Below are 19,043 nucleotides of genomic sequence, written 5' to 3'. Positions count from 1 at the left end.
CAAACAGCTTATCAAAATCCTAAATATATAAAGAGATGTTTTGTTATTTTGCGGTGTAGAATTCCAAAATGTCATAAAGATCTGGCGTTAGCTCGCTTCGCTAACTTCACCGAACTGAGAAAGTGACGGTTTGCTCCAGAAATCACTCAAATACCGGAGTTTTTTAAAGTGACGACGAGGGATTAACACTCGTTTATTACCAGAATGTTGTTCGGACGACGAAATACACACCTGAAAGTTATATTTTTGCAAATTCTCGGGGATTTTGGCCCTGGGAAAGACGAAAACACTGCTCCCGATTCAAATCTGCTGCAGTTTGTCACGTGACTCCGACGCGCGTCCTGATTGGCCGGAGCTGTCTTCTTCGTCTGTGAATTGCAGAAGACGTGTCAGCGCCATCTTCCGTAAATCCAAGGAAGCGCACCTCAGAAATCTTTTTTTTCTCGTTTCTTTTCGGTTATTAAACGTTTATTAAAAAGTTATTCAAGCTAATTTAGTTGAGTATAAATGTAACTGAGCAGTACCCACCTCGATATGACCGTATATCTGTTTTATCTATATTTTAGGGTGAGTTCTGGAGCAAAATATACAAGTAATATTGCACTACTTAACTTTAGATTTTATTATGTACATACCACCACTTCCTATTGCACTACTACATAACTTTATACTTGATATTTTATTATGTACATATCATGCCGTTCAGTATTAATTGTTCAATGTTTTGTTGTTTGTGTTGTACCGAATCACCAGGACATTTAGTTTGTCGACAAATGGCAATAAACCCCTATTCTGAAGTAAAAGTACAGAGTTAGGACACACTTCTTTACTGACAAGACAGAAATTATCATATTATGTTAAAGTACTTTGGGAGTCACATAAAATTGCAGAATATGAGCGAAAGTTGCTGAATGTGGCGGGACATATAGGAATAAAATGCCATATTACAACCATGTCTAATATACGAGAACAATTTATATAATCACATTGTTTAAGTAAATCTCACCTTTTCTTCAATTCACGTGAAAGTAGTACATTTTGTAAATAAGTGGAATACGGGTCAGAAGCTTGTGCAGCGAAAACAAAGAAGGGATGAACGAGGACGCAAAATTCAAGTGTTTGATTGGGAAAGTGAAGATTCAAACGTTGCACATTTCACAGTGTTTCCATCAAAAATGACACATCGCGGACATATTTTAGTAAAAACTTTTTTTTAATCTAGAGTTCACAAAACAGAACAGATAAGAAGAATGATTTGAACCACTGAAAAATACATGAATTAATTACAGTTCTCACAATCTCCAAACAAACTCTTTTTTTTTTCATTTTAGATTTTTTTTTTTTTTTACACCAAGCTCAAAACAAGCTTTATAAAAACATACAATTCAACTAAACTCATCAAACCATTTTAAAGCTATGTAACGATTCAAGTTAAAACGTCTTAAATTCAGAATACAATTGACTAGTTTAGATGTTTTAGTTAACAGTTCTAGATCGCTAAAGTGGAAGAACAGGGGGCCGTAAAAAGTCATTGTACGCAGTTAATTTTGGCCAAAACTGCTCTTCACTTCACATTTTCTATCGCAAGTAATGTTTTTAGCATACGCAAAACCTCCAAACACAGAGTTCTGGGCGTTATCCAATATCCACGACGACCTTAAAGCGACAGAGCCTCACAAAAAACAAAAAAACGGTACGGTATTGGTTTGGTGAATCAGTTTGCTTGCACGTAGATACCAGAAACTGAGGGAAAAAGTGTGGTTTTGAGGCTACCAGAGAGCTAAAAACCAAAATAAAAAGACCACGGGGAGCACTAAACATTCAGAGAAACAAAATCACGGCACATTTACATGAGAATAAAAGTCCCACCTGGTCTAAAGTCTGTCAAATATGTCAATATCCAAATTCAGTGTGATTTATTTTTCCCTTTTGTCGGATGTCTGCTACTCTGTCGATCCAGTCCGTGATCGTTGGTGTGGTTTGTCTCATCCATTTCATCGTGATGGCCTTTTTCCCGAACCCAAAAGTACGCTCCAAAGGTATCCGTTTATTGTGTCCACGGCAGGAGTTCTGACGCCAAAAGTGCATAGTGCGATGGCGATGTCGAAAACAGTCTGCAGTGCGTTGTTCATTTCAGTCCAATATGTTTGAGCCACAGGACGGTCCCAAAACACGTGACGGTGGTCTGCCTCCTGGTGCCACAGAGAGTCATTACGCAGGCCGGCGCTGAACCTCCACAGTGTGTTTTTACAGTTTTTCCACAGTCCACAGTGATGTAGACGTGATCGCAGAAGTACATTGTGCCTTTATCTGCCTCAGTGTTTTCTGATTGTCTATTCTAGAGTAGATTGTATGCGCATTAGAGAAATGGGTGTGTTGGCGTGCGATGGGGTTCGTCTCCCTCCAGATATCAGTCCTATAGTCTTCATTCATTTGTGGAATTTGCCATTTATTGTTCTTCCAGTTTCCCCTCGAGTTTGATGCGTCTGGAGAGACAAGGGTTCCCTCAGAGTGGTTTGCAATCTGATCTATAATAATAGTATAGAAGGTGGAGTATATACGTGTAATCCTGTTTAATAGAGTAAGATGTGTAAGTATGATGAGTAGTATCACGTTTTTTTCCATGCCAAAAACCCAAACCCTCAAGATATAATAAAACATCAAAAAGAGGAAAGTCCATTCCGAACGAAGGGCCCCCCTAGACGTCCCCCAGTCACTCCTGGTACCAATCTTCTCAAAGAACTGGACACATGGACCACTACGCTCGCCTGCCGCCCTCTGAATATATTGATCCAATTTACTGCAAACCCGATCTCCCACATCTAGCACTCAGTTGGAGCGTTGTCGACACAAATGTTCTGTGTCGCTGTCCCGTATGAGCAGCAGGACAGGGATAATACTCTTCTGTACAACTGTCATATATATAGTGGTTAATATGAGCCCTCTGACTGGATGGGCCCGGGACAAACGTGGGTGGGCATTCTGCAGGATCTGTTAAGATGGATCAGGTTTGGGTTTGGCATCGGGTTCGATAGATTAGTGTTAAACTACGTACACACCGCGGCGTCAAATTTGCGCCCGACGCAGAAGTTAGATGCCTGTACATTTGAAGACAAACGCCCCGGACGCGGGTTCGGGTGCTGTGTTGCTTTTCTCGTGGCGTAAATTAGGTTTAATGTTTGTGACTTTGGTTTATTAACTTTACAAAGTCCAAAAGTGGAGGCGATGGGCCCCGGGGCCCGTCTGGGACCCGCATATACTTCAGGGCTGAGCAGAGTTTAGTCAATATCATTATTTGCTCCAAGAGCTGCGTCTAAAGGTTTTTTTTAATCTTGTGGGTTGTTTTGAGTCTTTTTCCGGGTCGTGTGTAGCACGTCATCTCTGATTGGCTGCTGCGGCACATCTGCTGCAGAAAGTTGGACAAAGCTGAACATCTCGGCGTCGGACGCTTTGGACGCTCTCGACCCTCGGACGTGCGTCCAAAGTGTCAAGAGCGCCGGAAACGCAGGAATTGCACCGCAAAAACGCAGAAATCGCGCCGCGGAAAACTCAAGAGGCGTTTGACGCCTACATAGACTTTGAATGTAAACTGGACGCTTTGGACGCTGCGGTTTGAAGGGGCCCTCAGACTAAAGCGGATGTGGAGCTAGTGGAACTCACCCTCGACCCTTCTGGCTGCAGCTAGAAGCGACAGCTATGGTCCGTCAGCTTCGTTTGTTTTTTCAGTTTAGTCCCTCAGTTTTTTGGGGGGGTTTGTGGGTGAAAAAGCAGTTTTTAAGGCAAATGTCAGCAGAGAAGCAGAACTGTGTAGCCGGTTACACCAACGCCATTCTGTTCAACACCAAATTTGTGTATTTTTATTTTTATTATTATTATTATTATTATTATTATTATTATTATTATTATTAATATCATTATCATTATTATTATTAAATTACATATTTTCAGAAGTGATGCGAGAAGTTTGAGAATCTCGGTCAAATAACTTAATAAACAAATGGTCAAAAACCCCAAACTCTGGATAAATATTTCGAATTCAGTCAATGTAATGGCGTTATTTATGGAAGATAACTTGTACAATCAGATCTGGAATTTTAAATACTGGAGATTTGTTTTTCTTTTTCAGGGTTAAAAAAAAAGAAAAGTCAACAGTGTAAAATTTGCAAACATCCGAGATCAAAACGCCAAGGCCTTAACAAGCAATATTCTGCGACTGAGAAGGAGACGCCGCTTACGGTTTTGCGGAGGCTGATTCTGACAAATGTGATTGGTTTCCTACAATATTTCCTGGTTAGTGTGTGTGTGTGTGTGTGTGTGTGTGCGTGGACAGCTAGAGCGAGGTCTCCAGGCTGTGCAGTGGACTCCCGGGGCAGCGCTGCAGAGTGGAGTTTCTGGACTCGGACAGGAGCTGGGGCCCGGTGACGCGTTCAGGGCCCGCGTTGTTATTGGTGTGCAGCGGCGGGTGCGGTGGATGCAGAGGCGGGGACTGCAGGTGCAGAGGCGGGTGCGGCGGGGGCGGCAGGTGCACGGAGTTCCGGTTGGTGGGCGGCTCGTCCTCGTCCGCCTCGTCGATGAGCGGGATGTGCGTGTCGGACCCCTCGATCCTGAACTCCGGGTGCGTCATGAAGTTGTGGATGGAGCTGCGCGACTCAGGTGTCTCCAGGCCTTCGTACGGAGACAGCGTGTCCCGGAAGGCGTTCACCACACGGATCTGAAGCACGCAGAACACACAGAGGGTCAACGGTGCGACACAGACACACACAGAGGGTCAACAGTGCGACACAGACACACACAGAGGGTCAACGGTGCGACACAGACACACACAGAGGGTCAACAGTGCGACACAGACACACACAGAGGGTCAACGGTGCGACCCAGACACACACAGAGGGTCAACGGTGCGACACAGACACACACAGAGGGTCAACGGTGCGACACAGACACACACAGAGGGTCAACGTGCGACACAGACACACACAGAGGGTCAACGGTGCGACACAGACACACACAGCGGGTCAACGGTGCGACACAGACACACACAGAGGGTCAACGGTGCGACACAGACACACACAGCGGGTCAACGGTGCGACACAGACACACACAGAGGGTCAACGGTGAGACACAGACACACACAGCGGGTCAACGGTGCGACACAGACACACACAGAGGGTCAACGGTGAGACACAGACACACACAGCGGGTCAACGGTGCGACACAGACACACACAGAGGGTCAACGGTGCGACACAGACACACACAGAGGGTCAACGGTGCGACACAGACACACACAGAGGGTCAACGGTGAGACACAGACACACACAGCGGGTCAACGGTGCGACACAGACACACACAGAGGGTCAACGGTGCGACACAGACACACACAGAGGGTCAACGGTGAGACGCAGACACACACAGAGGGTCAACGGTGCGACGCAGACACACACAGAGGGTCAACGGTGAGACACAGACACACACAGAGGGTCAACGGTGCGACACAGACACACACAGAGGGTCAACGGTGCGACAGAGACACCCACAGAGGGTCAACGGTGCGACACAGACACACACAGAGGGTAAACGGTTAGACAGAGACACACACAGAGGTTCAACGGTGCGACAAAGACACACACAGAGGGTCAAAGTGCGACACAGACACACACAGAGGGTCAACGGTGAGACACAGACACACACAGAGGGTCAACGGTGAGACACTGACACACACAGAGGTTCAACGGTGCGACCCAGACACACACAGAGGGTCAACGGTGCGACACAGACACACACAGAGGGTCAACGTGCGACACAGACACACACAGAGGGTCAACGGTGCGACACAGACACACACAGAGGGTCAACGGTGAGACACAGACACACACAGAGGGTCAACGGTGCGACACAGACACACACAGAGGGTCAACGGTGCGACAGAGACACCCACAGAGGGTAAACGGTTAGACAGAGACACACACAGAGGTTCAACGGTGCGACAAAGACACACACAGAGGGTCAAAGTGCGACACAGACACACACAGAGGGTCAATGGTGCGACACAGACACACACAGAGGGTCAACAGTGCGACACAGACACACACAGAGGGTCAACGGTGAGACACTGACACACACAGAGGTTCAACGGTGCGACCCAGACACACAGAGGGTCAACGGTGCGACACAGACACACACAGAGGGTCAACGGTGCGACACAGACACACACAGAGGGTCAACGTGCGACACAGACACACACAGAGGGTCAACGGTGCGACACAGACACACACAGAGGGTCAACGGTGCGACACAGACACACAGAGGGTCAACGGTGAGACACAGACACACAAAGAGGTTCAATGGTGCAACACAGACACACACAGAGGGTCAACGGTGTGACAAGGACACACACAGAGGTTCAATGGTGCGACACAGACACACACAGAGGGTCAACGGTGCGACACAGACACACATAGAGGGTCAACGGTGCGACACAGACACACATAGAGGGTCAACGGTGCGACACAGACACACACAGAGGGTCAACGGTGCGACACAGACACACACAGAGGGTCAACGGTGAGACACAGACACACAAAGAGGGTCAACGGTGCGACACAGACACACATAGAGGGTCAACGGTGCGACACAGACACACACAGAGGGTCAACGGTGCGACACAGACACACACAGAGGGTCAACGGTGCGACACAGACACACACAGAGGGTCAACGGTGCGACACAGACACACAAAGAGGTTCAATGGTGCAACACAGACACACACAGAGGGTCAACGGTGAGACACAGACACACACAGAGGGTCAACGGTGCGACACAGACACACACAGAGGGTCAACGGTGCGACACAGACACACATAGAGGGTCAACGGTGCGACACAGACACACACAGAGGGTCAACGGTGCGACACAGACACACACAGAGGGTCAACGGTGCGACACAGACACACACAGAGGGTCAACGGTGCGACACAGACACACACAGAGGGTCAACGGTGAGACACAGACACACAAAGAGGTTCAATGGTGCAACACAGACACACACAGAGGGTCAACGGTGTGACAAGGACACACACAGAGGGTCAACGGTGAGACACAGACACACACAGAGGGTCAACGGTGCGACACAGACACACACAGAGGGTCAACGGTGCGACAGAGACACCCACAGAGGGTAAACGGTTAGACAGAGACACACACAGAGGTTCAACGGTGCGACAAAGACACACACAGAGGGTCAAAGTGCGACACAGACACACACAGAGGGTCAATGGTGCGACACAGACACACACAGAGGGTCAACAGTGCGACACAGACACACACAGAGGGTCAACGGTGAGACACTGACACACACAGAGGTTCAACGGTGCGACCCAGACACACACAGAGGGTCAACGGTGCGACACAGACACACACAGAGGGTCAACGGTGAGACACAGACACACACAGAGGGTCAACAGTGCGACACAGACACACACAGAGGGTCAACGGTGAGACACTGACACACACAGAGGTTCAACGGTGCGACCCAGACACACACAGAGGGTCAACGGTGCGACACAGACACACACAGAGGGTCAACGGTGAGACACAGACACACAAAGAGGTTCAATGGTGCAACACAGACACACACAGAGGGTCAACGGTGTGACAAGGACACACACAGAGGGTCAACGGTGAGACACAGACACACACAGAGGGTCAACGGTGCGACACAGACACACACAGAGGGTCAACGGTGCGACAGAGACACCCACAGAGGGTAAACGGTTAGACAGAGACACACACAGAGGTTCAACGGTGCGACAAAGACACACACAGAGGGTCAAAGTGCGACACAGACACACACAGAGGGTCAATGGTGCGACACAGACACACACAGAGGGTCAACAGTGCGACACAGACACACACAGAGGGTCAACGGTGAGACACTGACACACACAGAGGTTCAACGGTGCGACCCAGACACACACAGAGGGTCAACGGTGCGACACAGACACACACAGAGGGTCAACGGTGCGACACAGACACACACAGAGGGTCAACGGTGAGACACAGACACACACAGAGGGTCAACGGTGAGACACAGACACACACAGAGGGTCAACGGTGCGACAAGGACACACACAGAGGGTCATAAACCTCCAGCCGTCTCCATTGTGGAATTCTATCTATACGTTTGACCTTTGTGACCCCGCCCCTCAGCGTGTTGCTATAGTGACCTGCGTCTGGATGCGACTGAGGCCTCGGCACCACAGCACGCGGCTCTTCTTCAGCTCCATCTCGGCGTGGTCGATCTCGAAGTCGTCCTTCTGCAGCTCCAGCTCCTCCTCGGGGATCTCGTCCCGCTGGGTGTTGTGTCCCGCGGTTCTGAGGCACGTCAGCATCCGGGTGGGCACGCTGGTCACCACCTGGGGGCGCCGCAGAGGGCACAACAGACACGAGACCAGCAGGGACATCAGGAGTTACACATCTGTGAGGGTTGTGAGGATGTGGAATCTGATTTTGACACTTTTTGCATCTAGAGACATTGAAAATTAATAAAAATTCAAAAAAATTATGTATATTCCTTACGGTCTACGCGTAACACGTCCTCAAAAAAGGCTTAATTTCCTGCATTAGCGTTGCTAGGTGACGGAGGTATAGGGAGTCACCGAGGCTCTCTCTCCATTTCTCCCTGCTCAGGTCTGCGTTCAGCACGATCTTGCAATTTGTCAGGACAAACAACTATTTGAATCGCAAACAACGCAATCATCAACTGTGAATTACTGAGCGTCATTGGTATGCCGCAAAATGCAGCAGAAAACATGGACGCACGGGAAGGCGAGAGCCATCATTGCTGCTAGCGCGGCTTTAATTATTATTATTATTATTATCATTATTTTTTACTATTATCATTATTGTTATTATTTTGATCATTGTCATTATTATTATTATTATTTATTGTTATTATTATTACTATCGTCATTATTATTACTATCATTATTATTTATTTTTAATGTTAGAACTAGAAAAGTAACAATTTTAGGTTTTAAAGGACACATATTATATAATTAAAAAAAAATATTTAAGCTTGTTATAACATACCTGAAGTTGCATTTAGCATAACTCACAACACAGTAGTTGGTGAATGGTGTTTAATAAGACCTCTCCGTCTGAGCCTCAGAAACACTGTTGTTGTTGTTGTTGTTTTAAAGTGTATAGATCCTCACCAAACTCGCTCTGAGCTTTTCAGCCTCAAATCACGCTCATTACAAACTGTGCTTTTATTCACATGTCGGACGAAAGCTGGGTTTGTTTCATCTCCTCTATGCAATTCCCTCTGTCGCCAGAAGATGGAGCGCTAATTCCATTCCACACGCGCAAAATGCCAAAGTAAATAAGAGTATGTTTAAAGGCATGTTTGAACAATGATGCATAATGTGTCTTTTAATCGTATGGTTTCCTGCTCATTATTGTGACTACAGTAGACCCCTCCAGGATAAACAAAACTGAAAGATAACTTTGTATTATTTCATGTCGATAAGTTTAGGAAATACAGAGAGAGCAACCATACGTCTGCATTTCAAGAGCAAATTTTACCGAAACTACGCTCTACGACATCCAAAAAGAGAGTGCTCAGTTTAGGCGTGTGTTTAAGGTTTTAAGGTGTGCAGACGTTCATGATTGTGCGTAAAAGTGTGCGTTTGTGCCGGACCTGTCCCCAGAGCAGGCTGCTGAAGCCGAAGAACACGCACCAGAGCCAGTGCTCGGCGCTGAGCGGGACGCAGCTGAACGGCTTCCCCCCGAACTGGACGATGACCACCTGAGAACACAGCAGAAAAAACGACTTAGAAAATGCACGACTGCTGTAACGTCCTCGTAGCCTGGCCATCCGCCTCCGCAAAGATGACGAGTCTGAGTATTTAACCAGTCAGAGAGGCACATGGAATCACAGGAAGTAGGTGAATGATGAGCCATGAACACGCCTGCAGGATTCGCTCGGCTGATTTTTATGCATATGGACATTGAAATTAGTCCAAATCAGGAAATAAATCAACAAATGCACAAAAAAGATCTTGCAATATTTTTTTCTTAAATAGCTGCATCTCCCTGTCATATAAATAATGTATCACTAGTGACTTTGAACACTGCACAGCCACATTACTGAGCAAATTACTTCATCCTACAGCACAACTGTAGCGCGGTAAAAAGAAGTATGTGTAATTTCCATCCGTCACTACACTAAGGTTATTATTATAAGGGTTATTTTCTGATCATTCTGGTCATAATCGTAACCTTGATCCAGTAAATGACCAGGAAACGAGGACCTAATTAATGATATCATGGGTTTCAATATGTTACAATGCTATGTTATTGCTGATAACGTCAACACACGAACATGTTGGATTATGATTACCGTATTTTCCGGACTATAAATCGCTCATGAGTAAATGCATAATAGAGAAGAAAAAAACATATAAGTCACACTGGAGTATAAGTTGCATTTTTGGGGAAAGTTATTTGATAAAATCCAAGACCAAGAACAGATATTTAATCTTGAAATGCAGTTTAAAATAATAACAGATGAGAGAACATGGTGAATAGGTGTACGTATGCTAACGCTAACACCTTCAGCTACATGACGTATGCTAACGCTAACACCTTCAGCTACATGATGTATGCTAACGCTAACACCTTCAGCTACATGAGGCACAGACAGAACTGTGGTAAGTGTCTGGTATGTTAACGTAACATATAAACAGTTATTCAGATAACTATAGCATAAAGAACATGCTAACAAGTTTAGCAAAGCATCAGTTTTACCCCAAATCACTAAATCCACTGAATTCTTCTTCCTCTGTGTCACTTCTAAACAACTCCACAAACTCCAGAGGAAGAGGAAGTGCTGATTCATGGTTGTTTTGAAAATGACTAATAATATCCCATATAAGTCGCTCTGGAGTATAAGTCGCACTCCGGCCAAAACTATGAAAAAAGGTGCAACATATAGTCCGGAAAATACGGTACATTTTGATTTGAGATGTTTTCGGAGGTGACCGGACTCTGAGATCGTCTCTGAATATGTTTAAGTCAAACCATTGCACAGTTTTTTGTGTGTTGTATCCGACCGCACTTGATATTTCTTTTGTGCGTCGCCGCGATTGTTATAAATGTGCTTTCACCAAAATAAAAGACCACCGTCACCTGCACCACCAGCGTTCCCACGATGATGGTACAGAAGATGGGGTTCTTGTGGACGCCGTGGAACACGTTCCTCTCGCCGTGGATCTTCCGGGCGTTGAGCTCGTTGAAGATCTGCATCAGGACAAAGGTGTTGAAGACGATGGTGTAGTGCTCCGAGGGCGGCGCGTGCAGGGGGGAGTTCCGGCCGCAGTCGATGTCGAACAGGTGCTCGCCTGGAATAGACGGAGACGGGGTTTTTTGATGGGCTCCGCAGACCTGACCCGTAACCAGGGCCCAGTAGTGGCTTTGCTGTCAGAGCGCGGGTCGGTTGTGCAGAGAAACGGTGGCTTCATCGACGTAGAAGGTGTTTTACAAAGACATTTTACTCTGCACATTGACACACACGACATTTTAGCCTTATCGCCGTTAGAGCGCATTTAGTTTTATGAATTAGGTTTGTTTAGTTAGTTTAGGACTGATTGATTTATTTGATTGATTGATAAAGGAGATTCAAGACAAAGTAATAATAATAGTAATAATACAAAAATATAGCCGCAATGATCGCCACCGCCACGCTGCTGCAACGCCGGCCGCAACGCAAGAGGTGGGAGCCCCCCATTTTCCCTTTTATTACACTACTGCTGAATCCGTGACACTATTGCGTCTTCTCCCTTTTGCTTTACACATAAAGGGAAAAGTTTCGTGATTTTTAAAAGAACATTTTTTATAACTTTTGATGGCGCACTCCTGAAGATGACTCTCACCTCATTTCATGATAATTAGCCCCTTGGATGAGTTTGTAAAAGTATAAAGTGTCAGCATGTTCACATTTCAGAGATTTGGCGATTTCCCAATTGGAATAACATGTCATGTTTGCTACGCCGTAACAAACATGACATGGGTCTCATTGACTTTTTTATTAGCAAAATAGAATTCTTAATCTTAAAATTTAAAACAAACAAAATGTTTTACTCTCCATTTAAAATTTTATTTCACGCTGTAGGGTTAGTAATTTGTTTCACTTCAAGTAGGTTTAGGGCAAAGGGTTTAACAACTGATTCAAATTTTACGCAATTTGGACTTTGTATGCGCAAACGGCAGCAAATTTTAAATTTGAAAGTTTGTGGCTCCGCCGCACAGAGACCGTGACAGATAAAGTAATTTGGACAACTTTTGATGACCCACTCCTCAGCACCATGTTTACTAAATTTCAACTTTTTCTGGCCAACGTTGGAGTTGTAAAAGTACGACACAGCACAACATTTGGAAAAACCATACGTAGCCAATTTTTATCCAATATGGCCGTCATTTGGTTGAACTGACGGCGTTGCCTAATAATATTTTTACTTCTCTTGTCACCATCTACCCCTGCGCCAAATTTCATGATTCTACGATCAGATTTTTTTTTGGGGTCATTTCCTATCTCTCAATGTATTTTTTGTACATTTGGGGGCGCTGACGCGCCAATTGTTTTGATTTTAGAAAAAGGAGCTAGCCAGAAGGTAGAAAGGCACGATTTTTAGAGGTGTGCTAGTTGTGTTAGTAATGCTTAAATTCATACAATTTATGTTTTTGTCAGTGGCAGTGTCTCTTACTATATAATATAAATCCAACTGGCACCACAAGATCAACATTTAAACAATACTAAAACACCGCTTTCCAACAAAATGAAAGAATAAAAAGTGTGAGGTTTTGGGCTGACCGACAAAGAGCAGGCTGAAGATGACGCAGAGCTGGTAGACGGCGTGTCCCAGGATGTTCTTCATCATGGTGCGGGAGATGAGCGGCTTCTTGCGCCCGTACGGTTTCCGCCGCAGGAGCGACTCGGTGGGCGGCTCCGTGGCCAACGCCAGCGACGCGAACGTGTCCATGATCAGGTTGACCCACAGCATCTGCACGGCCTTCAGCGGCGAGTCCTGACACAACACAACACAGCGCCACGATTGAGACTACAGTCCATCTGAAGAATGTGCGGGTTATGGCAGACATATTTCAACATATTTCAATTATTCTTACTGTTTGTTAATGTCAATACATGTTATCTTTCGATGTAAAAAAGGACTTTGTTAATGTCTAAAAGTCCTGTTTAAAATTGTGATGTTTGTCGTTATCTTTTATGTTATGTGTGTTGTTGTAAGAGTGTTTAGTTCTTCGTATTTTTGTCAGTTAGTGAAGTATTAATTAAAAGAAATTCCCTACACGAATGATTATGTAAAAATGAGCTTTTGACAATGTTGTGGTGGTGATCCTCTTCATTAACATATTGTAGGTATAGATAATGTATATATAGTGTATAATTAATGTATATAAAGTGTATAAGTCGCACCTTTTATCATAGTTTTGGCCAGGGTGTGACTTATACTTATATACTTATACTCCGGAGCAACTTATATGTGATATTATTTGTTATTTCACACCAGCCAAAAAATGAAGTCGCACCAGCTAAAAAATGCATAATAGAGAAGAAAAAAACATATATAAATCGCACTGGAGTATGAAATGCAGTTGCAAGTGTGAAAATAACAAATAATATCACATATATGTCACTCCGGAGTAGAAGTATATAAGTATAAATATAAGTATAAGTCGCACCACGGCCAAAACTATGAAAAAAGGTGCAACTTATAGTCCGGAAAATACGGTATGCTGACGCCAATAGAATTCGGACGTACATTTCCAATTAAATAAATACAAAATTTAACTAATAAGGAATGTATGTTTTGAATTAAATGGAAATGTTGTGTAGTTTTAAACCAGTGTGAAAGTATGAACAGGAAATACGGCTCCGGTAACAGCAGAACGCTCTTCCTCCCGCTCCTTTTCGAGGATTGTTTGCACGTTTAACTCGTCCACGTCTTTTACATTACCCATACTGCCGTGTTGTGGTGCTCCGGCGCGATTGTACCTGAGTGATGCACGCCCCGGTGAAGGCCACGATCACCGCCACCACGTTCACGGTGAGCTGGAACTGGAGGAACTTGGAGATGGAGTCGTAGACGTTCCGGCCCCACATCACGGCCTTGACGATGCTGCTGAAGTTGTCGTCGGTCAGGATGATGTCGGACGCCTCTTTGGCCACGTCGGTGCCCGCGATGCCCTGGACATAAACGCGGGGCAAACGCACTCAACGCTCAATCGTTCAAGGTCAAATTTGCTCGTGCTTGAAACTAGCATATTTTACGCACTATAAGGCGCACTGGATTATAAAGCGCAGTGTCAATGAATGGTCTATTTCCGATCATTTTTCATATATAAGGCTCACCGGACTATAAGGCTCAACGGACTATAAGGCTCACCGGACTATAAGGTGCACCGGACTAAAGCGAATCAAAGCATATATAAAACGTAAGGCTCACCGGACTATAAGGCTCACCGGACTATAAGGCTCACCGGACTATAAGGCTCACCGGACTTTAAGGCTCACCGGACTTTAAGGCTCACCGGACTATAAGGCTCACCGGACTATAAGGCTCACCGGACTATAAGGCTCACCGGACTATAAGGCTCACCGGACTTTAAGGCTCACCGGACTATAAGGCTCACCGGACTATAAGGCTCACCGGACTTTAAGGCTCACCGGACTTTAAGGCTCACCGGACTATAAGGCTCACCGGACTATAAGGCTCACCGGACTATAAGGCTCACCGGACTATAAGGCTCACCGGACTATAAGGCTCACCGGACTATAAGGCTCACCGGACTTTAAGGCTCACCGGACTATAAGGCTCACCGGACTATAAGGCTCACCGGACTTTAAGGCTCACCGGACTATAAGGCTCACCGGACTATAAGGCTCACCGGACTATAAGGCTCACCGGACTATAAGGCTCACCGGACTATAAGGCTCACCGGACTTTAAGGCTCACCGGACTATAAGGCGCGTAAAGCGAAACAAAACGTGTACCACACAAAATGGCTTCGAGGTTGTTAAGCACAACCAGAATTATAAGATAAGATATTCCTTTATTGTCCCACATGGGGAAATTTCATTGGTGCAACGCAGGTAGATACAGAAGAACAGATCACTTATAGGAAGTCTGAAAAACACTTTCAGTAGAAGATCTCCTATAAATAAATAAAAACTCCCATAGACAAATAAATAAATACCATTTCATGTGATCCCGACAGTAATTGCACATGAATATGTGTCACGACAGCACATAGATTGCACATGAATTTCTCAGTAATTAATCCATATATAAGGCGCACTGGATTATAAAGGCATAAAGGAAAGAAAGGCATTAAGTTCTTGAATAAACACATTTTGTTTTAGTTAATTTGTTCGATTTTGATTAGTCAGTTAATTGTTTTTTCTGTCTCGTTTGAACAGTTATGTTATTTTATCATTAATCAAAACATATTTAAAACCCGAACCTTTTACCTAATTTTTTTTAGCTTTGGTAAAGATTTAATCAACTAATCACTAATTTTGTCGACTAAATCCCTAATAGTATTAGTCAAGCAGAAAATACATTTGGTTTCTTTATTTATGAAATATAATTACTCTTAGTCAACAAATTATCTATATTGTAAATTTAGTCAGCACAAATCTATGTAATTTTAGTCATTATTTAACTCATTACGATAACTTTTTATTTAGTTTTAGGCTGCAAAACTATGACGTTCACAAAAACTCTAGGTGAAGTGAATGTTGACATCTGAAAAATCCTACAGTTTGAATTCGACGTAGTTATGTGTGGTTACCATGGCGAAGCCCACGTCGGCCTTCTTGAGGGCGGGGCCGTCGTTGGTGCCGTCGCCGGTCACAGCCACGACCTGCCTCTGCTCCAGCACCTCGCTGTCGATGATTCCTGTCCACGCCAAATCAGACCAGACCGTGTTAAATGAGATCCATTTAAGGTTTATAATTTCACTTCATGTTCGTAATTGATGACATCACACCAGGAAATTACCCAGAAACCACTGGGCGAAAACTCATCTAATGTCATAATCTTTTTATTTGACAAATAAAAATATATGAGAGCGACTTTATTTATGTAGCTACTTTATGTTGAATTAATGTTTAAAGCAGGGGTGTCTAAACTATGGCCCGGGGTCCAAATGCGGCCCTTAGACAAATTTTTGTTGGCCCTCAGGCTTTCTGCTACATTAGTACTTTTTACTGTAAAGTTGGAAACATTCAGCTATAATAACTTAAATAACACACATTTTGATGAGATACATTCCTAATATTAATGTTCCAAGTCTTATTAAAGGTGTGGAGGCTCATCAAAACAACAACAAATGCAACATGTCCAATGATTCCCTTAATTCTCATATCTGTGGCCCTGCGCCCTGTATATGTTTCAAAATGCGGCCTTCAGTGGAAAAAAGTCTGGACACTTCTGGTTTAAAGGGTAAAAAAAAAAAAAGATTTTTGTGTAAATTGTGCATCCCTGGTGTGATGTCACGTCCTGTCATTTTCTACAATTTTTTCCTTTTTTCTCCACAAATGTAAAACTATAATGTATATGTACAACAGGTATAAACACACCAAATATAGTCATTAAGGCTGTAACAAAAACAAGGCAACGTTCCGATGGGAGGAGTCTGACCTTTGACGAGCGTGTGCTTGTCGGTGGGGGAGGAGCGAGCCAGGACTCTGAGCTTGGGCCAGATCTTGTCAATCCGCTCCTGTTGGATCTGTGGGAGGAGTCAAGTAAGAGTCAAGTAACAATACTGCAAAGGAGTGTTTTAAAAGTGCTGTTTTTATGCTGCCGTTGTTTTTATGACACTTTCATATGACTCTGCACATTAATACACCATATATTGAAATAGAGTCCAATTATTAAGCCCGGGGCAACAGTATAATATAATCTGGTTTTGTTTTTGCACCAGACGCTCAAGTAAAACGTTCAACATTTTGTTAATTGATCGTATTTAATGAAGCCGCCGCTGCACTGGCCTCTCCGAGCTCGTTCCTGATCAGTCGGTTGAACTCTTTCCCTTCCATGCACAGGAAGTCCTCGCCCGGCTGAAGGATCCCGCACTTGGCGGCGATGGCCCGGGCCGTGTTGATGTTGTCCCCGGTGACCATTCGCACGGTGATGCCGGACTGCTGGCACTTCTTGATGGCGTCGGGCACCTGGGGAAAGACGAGCGGGGCGGGGTTAACGCTCAGAAAAGATGTCGTAGTATTAAGTATGAAGAAGTATTATTAAGTAAATTAAGTATTATCAGTAGCTGGATCAATGTGTATGTATATAATCAATAGTAACAAAGTATGCAATTGGAACTGCTGCTCATGTCTAACCAGGAAGAAAATGGATACACTTTATTAACAAACAAATAAATTAACAAATAATAAATGAAATAAATGAAAATTGATTAATGAAAAATAATTTAAATAAAATGAATAAAATAAATAAATAAAATGAACAAAAAAAAATGAAAAATAAATGATACATGAATAAAATGAATAAAAATAATACAATTTATCAAATTAATAAATAAAATAAATAAAATGCAAGATTTTTATTAAAAGTCTTAAATATATTCATATTAAGTATGTTTTAGTGAAATGAGTAGTCTGATCTGTCATACTTTAAATGAAGTTAATAACTGACAGTACCTCCGGTCGCACTGGGTCCTCGATGCCCACCACGCAGATGCAGGTGAGTCCGGTCAGGATGTGGGCCTCCTCGTCCCAGTCTGGTTCACCCTCTGTGGCCGGGAAGTCTTTGTAGGCCATGCAGATGGTCCTCAGGCCTTCGGACGCCATGGGCTCAATCACATTATTCGCCACGTCGTCTCTGTCGCGCTGACGGAAGTTCTTCACCTCGCCCCCCGATGACAGGACCCTGCAGCACCTGGACGGGCAGCAATTCATTCAGACTGACAGGAAATATGCAGCGAGTGAGTAAACATTTTCTTTTTTTCATGCAGTGCTCAAAGCTTCACATTCATCACCCTCAAAAGAATAGAACACGCTTTGTTGATGTTTATTTCTGCACATTTCACCTTAAAATCTGACCGTGTTGGCGAGTTCCTGCCCTTGCTCTTGGTCCAGTACTCACTTCTTAAGGAGGATCTCTGACGCCCCCTTGCTGAACATCGTGTAGCTGCCGTCGTGGTTCCGGAGCACGGTGCTCATGGACTTTCTCACCGAGTTGAACGTGTAGACCTTGAACAGCGTTTCCTCCGGATACTGGTTACGGATGGTCTGGCAGTCGCGGCGCAGGTCCGTGGCGAACCCCAAGAGGGCGCACTCGGTTTTGTTCCCCACTTGTCGAGGCAGTCCTCCTTCTTTCTCAGGAGGCTGTGGCGGCATCAGAATACATGCAATGAACTGTAGAGAGCTCTTTACTGCGGTTACTTCTGTCATTACTTTGCACTGTACACGATATGTAGAATATGAGATTGAGCCAAACATTATTTTAAGCACATTTTCAAAACCAGAGGAGCAAACTTCAAACTCAAATATGCATTTTATTGTCAGTACGTCCTGCCGTGTTGGTGCTCTAACTTTGGCGCTCCTAGAAGTGGATAAAATAGCCAAAAAATGCACTGTGTTTTCTGGACTATAAGACTGTTTTTTTCCATAGTTTTGGCCGGGGTGCAATTTATACTTATATACTTATACTTATATGTGATATTATTTGTTATTTTCACACAAACGCATTTCATACTCCACTACGACTTATACATGTTTTTCCTTCTCTATTATGCATTTTTTTGGCATGTGCGACTTATAGTCCGAAAAATACGGTACTCGAGTATGAGTTGTGAGCTTGAATCCCAGCTCTAAATCGCTGCATGTCCTCCCTCCTCTCTCATCCCCATTTCACACTCAGCTGCCCTGTTTAATAAAGCCTTCCGGGCAAAAACACTTTGGTTTCTTAGCATTTTAAGTAGTTTTTTACGTGTGAGTTTTAA

The 19,043-nt window shown here is 44.4% G+C and overlaps 1 protein-coding gene across 1 annotated transcript in view; it reads right to left on the bottom strand.

Annotated features, from left to right (window-relative positions):
* Positions 1-4,296: 4,296 nt before the first annotated feature.
* Positions 4,297-19,043, bottom strand: part of LOC140349382 (plasma membrane calcium-transporting ATPase 1-like) — a 56,798-nt gene continuing 42,051 nt past the window's right edge. Inside the window, exons 11-21 of the mRNA XM_072435692.1 lie at positions 18,185-18,426; positions 17,740-17,977; positions 17,074-17,253; positions 16,724-16,811; positions 15,873-15,979; positions 14,074-14,265; positions 12,871-13,084; positions 11,190-11,401; positions 9,700-9,807; positions 8,225-8,413; positions 4,297-4,711 (exon numbers count right to left, since the gene is read on the bottom strand). Coding sequence (XP_072291793.1) covers positions 4,331-4,711; positions 8,225-8,413; positions 9,700-9,807; positions 11,190-11,401; positions 12,871-13,084; positions 14,074-14,265; positions 15,873-15,979; positions 16,724-16,811; positions 17,074-17,253; positions 17,740-17,977; positions 18,185-18,426 — 2,151 coding nt within the window. The 3' untranslated portion in view covers positions 4,297-4,330. The remainder of the gene's footprint in view (positions 4,712-8,224; positions 8,414-9,699; positions 9,808-11,189; positions 11,402-12,870; positions 13,085-14,073; positions 14,266-15,872; positions 15,980-16,723; positions 16,812-17,073; positions 17,254-17,739; positions 17,978-18,184; positions 18,427-19,043) is intronic.

Source organism: Eucyclogobius newberryi, unplaced genomic scaffold, assembly GCF_026437365.1.
Source record: "Eucyclogobius newberryi isolate DKJ021-1_F unplaced genomic scaffold, fEucNew1.0.hap1 SCAF_7, whole genome shotgun sequence".
Taxonomy (NCBI): Eukaryota; Metazoa; Chordata; class Actinopteri; order Gobiiformes; family Gobiidae; genus Eucyclogobius; species Eucyclogobius newberryi.
Note: the sequence above shows the minus strand (reverse complement) of the source record. Positions and strands in the feature narration are given on the sequence as shown.